Below are 8,292 nucleotides of genomic sequence, written 5' to 3' on the forward strand. Positions count from 1 at the left end.
ATATTCAAACACAGGATTGTGGCGATGACTGCACGGCTCTACAAATTCGGTAAAAATTGCTGCATGGTACATGCAATAGGTACATTTTATGATACATAAATTAAGGCTGTTGAATAAAGCTGCTAAAAAAACAGTACTTTACCTTGCAGGGTTGTCATGAGGATTTAATGAGGGTGTTTTTTTTAAAGATTTTATTTATTTTTAGAGAGAGGGAGAGGGAGGGAGAAAGAGAGGGAGAGAAACATCAGCGTGTGGTTGACTCTCACACGCCCCCTACTGGGGACCTGGCCTGCAACCCAGGCATGTGCCCTAACTGGGAATCAAACCTGCAACCCTTTGGTTCACAGGTGGGTGCTCAATCCACTGAGCCACACCAGCCAGAGCTAAATGAATTAAAAACATTTAGAACACTGTCTGACAGGTACTCAGCTCTACGTGCTCTGTGTATTGACTAAATAATGAAGACATATGTTTGTGGCCATGTGATTGAACACACGATTAAATTACTAGCAGTTCTTGTATGTTTTTCTACGCCACAGGAAGCACTTCTGAGTACTTAAGCAATGGAGTTACTTCTCTTCTATAAAATGCACTTTAAAGTATCATACTAAACTTGGAGATCATTCAAGCGGAGATGTTAAGACGTGTCACGTGATCCAACCGATAACCACCACCTCTCTAACCTCTCATCTCCTGCACCGCCCTCTTCCAAATCCTTCAGCAGGAGTGAGCTTCTCTCATCCTCTCCAGACTCGAGACTTGGGAGGACAGCACTTTCACACGTCGCTGGCAGGGCGGGGCGTGGGGGGAGGGTGGTACAGGGGCAGTGCTGGGGCGGGGGACAGGAAATCCACCTGCTCTCCCTCGCCTTGTTCAAACACTTACCTTTTACTGACCCGTTAAGTCTTCACTTAGGGCCACTTTTGATAGAAGTTTCCCCTGATTCTTTCTCATTTCCCCAGCATCCCCCCTAACACACACACACACACACACACACACACACACACTTTACGTTGAATCTGCCAACCAATGTTTCACCGTTTGACCCCCGCATCAAAGGATAAACGGAGTTCTTGCATCCGTGAGCACTCAGAACAGCACAGGGGACAGGCCGGGCACTGCATAAACCCTGGTGCAGTGATTCCCCGCCAGGGGGCGGGCGGGTTCTCACCCCTCAGGAGACACCCAGCCTTCCCATCCACGCACCAAGTACTCCCCGGGGCGCGTTTCCAGTCAATGCCCACTCCCGCTCCCAGCCTCGGGAGAAACCGCCGATCTGCTTTCCGTCCTCTCTGGAAATTTAGCATGAATCACAGGGTACGGAGTCCTCGGCATCTGTTTCCTCTCACTTGGTATATTTTATTGTCACTGAGGGGTTGCAGGGCGCTACTGCTTTCCAGTGGGCAGAGGCCAGGGATGCCCCCACACATCCACCCACGCACAGGACGGCCCCTCGGAACCCAGAATGCCCCGGGCCGGCATGTCCACAGTGCTGAGGCTGAGAAACCCTGCCTAGGGGATGGAAGCATGAATTAATGAATAAATGAATCACTTCTGAAACTGAATTTAAGGATTGTCCTCACTGTCCTCTCAAATCCTAAAAGGAAAAAAAATCAAAATATGTCAATGCCCTGTGCCTGTCCACAACTTGACACTTGTTTCTCTAGTGCCATCATTTCAGGGTGGGAGAAACATCAGGGTTATTACATCAGGGGCACCGCGGCGCCTGCGCGGATGCCCCTTCAAACGTGACCCCCACCCCAGACAGCCCGCCGCTGAAAGACACCTTAACCCCGGTCAGCCCTCTTCCCAGAGCAGCCCGCATCCTGTGGCTGGCATCCGGGGGTGCTTCCCAACTTGGAACGACTCTGCAGGGCCATCCCAGCTCCAGAGCTCCCTGGCGGGGGGCTGGCTGAGGCCTTGGTTCAGACGGCACCTCAGCCCAGCGTCTGCTTCAGCCCATGCTCCTTCCTCCCCTCGCCTCTCCTTGTCCCTTCCTTCCCCAGGGGTCACTCACAAAACCAACCCCAATGAAGCACCTCCTCTCTGACACCCAGGAGTCGGCCTCCCAACTGGGACGCCAGGGAACAACGGCTCTGGCTTCTAACATTTATGTTGGGGGCATGAAGATTTTTATTACATAAAAAAATCTAATCTAATAGCGACAGAAATTTCGATTGGTGCAAAAATAGAACCTCTAGTGACGAAAAAGAGATCCCTGAGCCCTGGCTGGCGTAGCTCAGTGGATTGAGCGTGGGCTGGGAACCAAAGTGTCCCAGGTTCGATTCCCAGCCAGGGTACATTCCTGGGTTGCAGGCCATAAGCCCCAGCAACCACACATTGATGTTTCTCTCTCTGTCTCGCTCTCTCTCTCTCTCCCTCCCTCCCTTCCCTCTCTAAAAATAAATAAATAAAATCTTTAAAAAAAAAAGAGAGAGATCCCTGGTTGTCAGGGCACGGATGGAGGGCAGGGAGGGCTGGACAGATTGCCAGGGGACAGACAGCAGGAAGCTTTGGGGGGTGACGGATAAGCTCACAGCCTCCACGGTGTGACGGTTTCACAGGTGTCCGCCTATGTGAAAACTCATTAACGTGCACACTTTAATTATGTGCAGTTGATTGCACGTCATTATACGTCCATAAAACTACTTGATATCTTTTTAGAAAAGGAACAGAAAGAAATGATTAAAGCCTGAAAGGGAGTCTGCAAAATTAAGAAAAAGTGTATCTAAATCCCTAACACAGACATTTGCATTTTTTCTCTTCTTTTGGCCCACAGGTCCAATATATTTTGTACACACTTTACAAGGGTAGAGTGACAGAACATGTTAGCTGTTTCCAGCTGCGATGTTGTCACACCGGTACGTTGTGATGAACTGTGAGCTGTTCCAACTAAATGTATCGATCATATTTACCCTGGCTGGCCAAGGCTTGCCACTTTTAATATACCATAGCATATCCGAGATCACGTCCACGATAATGTCAACCCCTCTCCCACGTCTTGCTCTGGTTTCTGAAATGTGGGAGCTAGCATGCAGGATCTCCCATAAGCCTTGCTAAATCCATAGGAAAATGTCAGGCGTTTAGAACCAGTGAGGGAAATGCTCAGTTGTGTCTTGGCAAATATTATATCTTAAAACTGCATTGCATGTGTTCCTACACGGCCCCTCCTCAGGGACGTTTTCCTTAAAGCTAAGTGAAATAAATCGTGGAAATAAAGCACATAAATAAGTCTCCTTGCAATCCCCTCCCCGTTCTCAGAACAAGTTCCTAAACACAACTTCCTTCCTGTCTCAGTTTTTCTTCCTGCCTTCCTCCCTCGATCCTTCCTTCCTGCCTATCTTTCTTTCTGGACAGATAATATATACCCACATAGGTAAAAGAAAAAAGTGTTAAACTACACACAACAAAACTCTCTCTCATTACTCTTTTCAAAAGGGCCTTCCATCACAGAGACACCTTGCTACAAACTGCCACAGATCTTCTGCATTCCTCACCCTGCTAGATCATTGCATTCCTCTCTCCTGCTCTGTCCCCAGTCACTTAGCTTCCCTCCTCAAAAGCAACCAATTGTAATAAACTTTTTGTCTTGCCTTGCAGCATATCAACCAGCATACAGGTCACGTGTATACCCACACACTTAGAGAGTATTTCAATCCCTAAATAAAGATATCAAACATATGGACTGTTTTGCACCTTGTTGTTCACTTAATATTCAATATATCAGATATCATTCAATATTAATATATAATGAGCTTCCAGATGCTTTTTGGAGTTGAACAAACAGAGCAGGCCGTTCCCCATGGTCACTCCTATCATCCTCGCGGCGAGGCCTGGGACCCTCCCCCACTCGCTCACAGAATGCGTGTTCCTGGTCGAACATGTACCAGGCATCGCACTAAGCTCTGAGAAATATAAATGTAAGCATAAATATAAACATAAACACATATATACAGGGTCTGACACAAACAACACCCCTTTTTTATTACAGTCTTTTATTACAAAATAGGCGTGTAATTCTGTGACATAACAATGCAAACACACCCTATGTATGACATTTTAGGTGAAATGTTCGACTGTAAATTATTACACCCATATCACTACCCTACCAACCACACTCAAATAGGCGTTACTTCTGCCAGATCCTGTGTGTGTGCCTATACCTCTATCTCTTTATCTATATCTATCTGTATCTATCACTTCTTCCGCTGGCCCAGTCCAAAGAAGATCATGCAGCTACCAATCTGAGTCCTTTCGTTCCTCCCAAGGCTGCACGAGGTAGGGGTTACCAAGAAGCATTCCCATTTTTACATCGGACAGGAACCCGAGGTTCAGAGAGGTTGAGTGGCTTGCAAAGGGCGCACAGCTGAGAGGCGCTGCGCGCATCTGAAACCACTCCCCTTTGCCCCAGACTCCACCCCAGGGAAGGGCGGCGACCTGGAGGTGCGGGGGTCACCCCGCCTGCGCGCTCCTCTAGGGACACCCCACCCACGCCTGCTCCCCGCCCGCCCCGACCCGCCGCGGGACTGCGGGAGGCGCTTCCCCTCTGGGAGGCTGCGCAGTGAAGGCGGGAGGCGGGCCTCGGGGCAGGCGGGGCCGGGGGCCAGGTCGCAGCGCTCCAGAGCAAAGGAAACGTGCGCCGCCTCGCTCCTGGCGCTCCTGTCGCTTCTCTGCGGGGCAGCATGGGGCCCCTGCCGCGGACCGTGGAGCTCTTCTACGATGTGCTGTCCCCCTATTCCTGGCTGGGATTCGAGGTGACGCCGAGGCCGGGACGACCAGGGCAGAGGGAAGGGCGAGCGCAAGACGCAGGGCCCCGCGGTCTCGTGCAGTTCCTGGCGCTGCCGAAAGGGGTTTAGGACAGACAGAGAGCCGAGGCTGAAGGTCACTTCGTGTTTGTAAAATGGAAACAATCGCTGGCTCCAGGCCGAACCCTTATATCCTAACACAGCGGTTTTCCACAGTGGTTTGGAAAAGGGGCGACTCCAAAGAATCAAAGAGGTGGCACCGCCACCTCTTAGCCCTCTCGCGTCCGTTGGTGGGGGTGGGGGGCCGCGGGGGAAGGAGTGTAGAACAGGATGGAAACTGTCCACAGGAGCTACGATTCTGGGATAGAGTTCTAGGAGTGAGCAAGTTTAGCCATTTCAAGCCAAGCAGTTTAGGGGGTCCGCCTAACCCTTTGCGTTTAGAGCCTCTGGCTAATCAGTTGTCATGCAACACCCTCCCCTGTCCCTCTGCCACGTTCGCGCCTTCCCTCTGCACACTGGCCGCGATCTCCGCCTCCGCTCCTGCAGATCCTGTGCCGATATAAGAACGTCTGGAACATCCAGCTGCAGCTGCGCCCGAGCCTCATTGCAGGGATCATGAAAGACAGTGGTATGAAGGCAGCAGCGCCTGGGGCAGGGGGGTGACGAAGTGCAGATTTCAAAGGCCCAGGGGAGCTGCCCTCCAGTGGGTCTTTATGTGGGTACCAGCAGCTGGTCATCTGCCCTCTACCCAAAACCCAAGAGGGGCGCCCAAGGCTGGGATCCTGCGGTGGCTTCTCACCAGCAAGCACAACTCTCCACTTGCAGGAAACAAGCCCCCAGCTCTGCTTCCCCGCAAGGCCCAATACTTGACAAACGACGTTAAGCTCCTGAGACAGCATATCCAGGTTCCTCTGCAGTTCCCCAAGGATTTCTTCTCTGTGATCCTTGAAAAAGGTGAACAGTGTGGGATACAGATATACAGATGGGACTGGAAATGCAAGGTGGCGGAGTTGAAGATTGTGGGGCCAAGAAGGAGGGGCGGGGCGGGGCGGCTAACTGCAATGAAACAAACCCTGGGGAAACTCAGCATCAGAGTCCAGCAAACAGAAGGTTGGGACAGGGTGGGCAGAAGGACACAGGAGGAGAAGGAGCAGGACAAATCAGGAGACACTTGGGTGGGAAGCTGAAGGCAACTGAGCTCTGGGGATGTTCCGAGCAGGAAAGGGTGGGCAGGCCCTCCATCCGGAAACAAGCTAGGGGAGCCCTACCCAGGAGTGCCTGTGCCCCACAGGAAGTTTGACAGCCATGCGCTTCCTCACCGCTGTCAACATGGAGCACCCGGAGATGCTGGAGAAAGCGTCCAGGGAACTGTGGATGCGCGTCTGGTCACGGGTGAGGGCATGGTCATGGGCGAGGGCAAGGCTCTGGGAGCCCACCTGGGAGACCCCGGGTGATGTGGTGGCCCTCCCCTGGGCCTGCTTCCAGACCGCTGCTCCTGCCCTCCCCTCTCGTTCCCTGACCTGCTGTCCATCCCGCCCCTCACCTGGCCACCCCCTTCCTGCTGAGTGTTCTCTTCTTCCCAGGACGAAGACATCACGGACCCTCAGAGCATCCTGGCAGTGAGTGTCCTGGCCCCGCGCCCAGCCCACCCCCTCCTCTCACAGGGAATCTGAGGACAGTGGGCATTTGGGGGCGGAGAGGACATAGTTTCGCTTCTAGATGGAAGAGGTCATTGTTACTTGGGGAGAAAGCATGTCTGTGTGTGAGGGGCCAGATTGTGGAAAGGCTGGAACTAAGAGGGCTCTCAAAAGTGTATCTCAGGGTTGAAAGAGGAAGGGCAGAATTCTCCATTCGAATTTATTTGATGGGCGTAGTCAGTGGGAGAGAGAGGGTAAACGTTAGCAACCCTTCCTCCACAGGGAGGGCTGAAGTATTCACAAACAGCCCAACAGAAATCTCATCAGGGATTTCCATGGGAATCAGCGCCCAGCCCTTGATTTAAAACACACACACACACACACACACACACACACACACACAGATATTCAGGGAATCCGAGAAGCGGGAAGGCAAGAGCCCCAGACTTAGCATCAGGGCCTCAGACTCTCGCTTTGGCTCTGCTACTGACAAGCTCTGTAAGGCTGACCAAGTCCGGTATCACCTGGACCTGACCTGGGCCTGTCTCCTCATGGGTTCTAGAAGGGGTCAGGAGCTGTCTCTAAGGCGCCCTCTGGCGTTAAATTTATGCAACTACAACTCTTTGCTGCCTGCTTTTCCCACCAAACTCAAGATTTTGGAGGAAGAAAATAGTCCCTCTTGGCGAGGATAGTCCTCCGCTTGTGGGAAGGCAAAGGCCTTGCCAGGAAAACTTGGGGACAGAGAGTAAGAAAGACCCAAGTTTTCTCCTGAGATCCCCTCTCCCACTCACTACTCCAGACACAGTGGCATTCCCTGTCGTGTCCCCTCAGGCCGCAGAGAAGGCTGGCATGTCCACACAGCAAGCCCGGGGACTTCTGGAGAAGACCTCAGCGCCACAGGTGAAGAACAAGCTCAAGGAGACCACCGAGGCGGCCTGCAAGTATGGGGTGAGCCACGCCTGAGGAGTGTCCCCAGCCCCAGAGTCTGAGGGTCTCTGCTGGGTGCCCACGCTCCTGTCCGAAAACTGCTCCCCACCGAGTCCTCCGTAGCTCTCCCGATGGCCTTCCTCTCCCGTTCCTGCCCCTGAGCCCAGGGAAAGGAAAAGGGGGAGAGAGACGGTGATCAAGGACAGAGCCTCTGAGAGTCAGAAGACTCCTTAGAGCCGTGGGGTCTCTTATCAGACACCTCCAGCTCGTTTGCTTCTGTGACCGCAGACAAGTGTTGCCTCATGGCCTTTGACCCCAGCCCAGTGAACTAAACGCCTTCCTCCCTGCTCTTGTGTTGCTTTCTCTAGGCCTTCGGGCTGCCTGTCACCGTGGCCCACGTGGATGGCCAGACCCACATGCTGTTTGGCTCTGACCGGATGGAGCTGCTGGCACACCTGCTGGGTAAGTGACAGGCTCACACTGAGCTGCCCTTGGCCCCAGTCCCACTGATATTACATCACTGATCAGAAGGACAGATTCAGAGCAAAGAATGTTCTTGACATTTCCAACAGTGGAGCCTTACATAGACACCGGTGCTTGAGGTCAGATGGGGAGGGGTCGCCTTCCCGGCCACAGGAGAGAAGGAGGCTTCTGCACCTGGCAGCCAAGCACAGCCCTTGTGAGGGAACCCCTGGGGCTCCGCCTCTGACGTGCGTGGTTTTCTCCATCCAGGGGAGAAGTGGATGGGCCCTGTGCCTCCAGGCGTTGGTGCTAAACTGTAAGGATGCCCAGAGGAAGCAAAACCATCTGCTCACCCCTGCTCCGCGGAGAGGTGCTGGGACGGAGGCCCCTCTGTGGCCCTGGCCGGGCCGCATCGTCTGCATGGCTCTCACGGCTGCTCTTACTTCTGTGCCTCACAAGTGCCTTTTGGGAGCCCCAAACTCTGCCTCCCCCAGAATAAACCGGATGCCACTGATGCAGCA

General features: G+C 53.0%; 1 protein-coding gene across 2 annotated transcripts; it reads left to right on the forward strand.

Moving 5' to 3' along the window:
* The first annotated feature begins 4,496 nt into the window (after window positions 1-4,496).
* Window positions 4,497-8,292, forward strand: GSTK1 (glutathione S-transferase kappa 1). Of its 2 annotated transcripts, XM_028525839.2 has the most exons (8): window positions 4,497-4,754; window positions 5,292-5,373; window positions 5,571-5,699; window positions 6,037-6,137; window positions 6,329-6,364; window positions 7,214-7,330; window positions 7,678-7,771; window positions 8,042-8,292. In XM_028525839.2, the coding sequence occupies exons 1-8, from the start codon at window positions 4,683-4,685 to the stop codon at window positions 8,089-8,091; spliced, it is 681 nt and encodes a 226-aa protein (XP_028381640.1). In that variant the 5' UTR covers window positions 4,497-4,682; the 3' UTR covers window positions 8,092-8,292. The 2 variants fall into 2 exon arrangements, with proteins under 2 accessions (XP_028381640.1, XP_035866880.1); XM_036010987.1 differs by lacking the exons at window positions 4,497-4,754; window positions 5,292-5,373 and adding an exon at window positions 5,380-5,477.

The sequence above is a fragment of the Phyllostomus discolor genome, chromosome 10, assembly GCF_004126475.2.
Source record: "Phyllostomus discolor isolate MPI-MPIP mPhyDis1 chromosome 10, mPhyDis1.pri.v3, whole genome shotgun sequence".
Lineage (NCBI taxonomy): Eukaryota > Metazoa > Chordata > Mammalia > Chiroptera > Phyllostomidae > Phyllostomus > Phyllostomus discolor.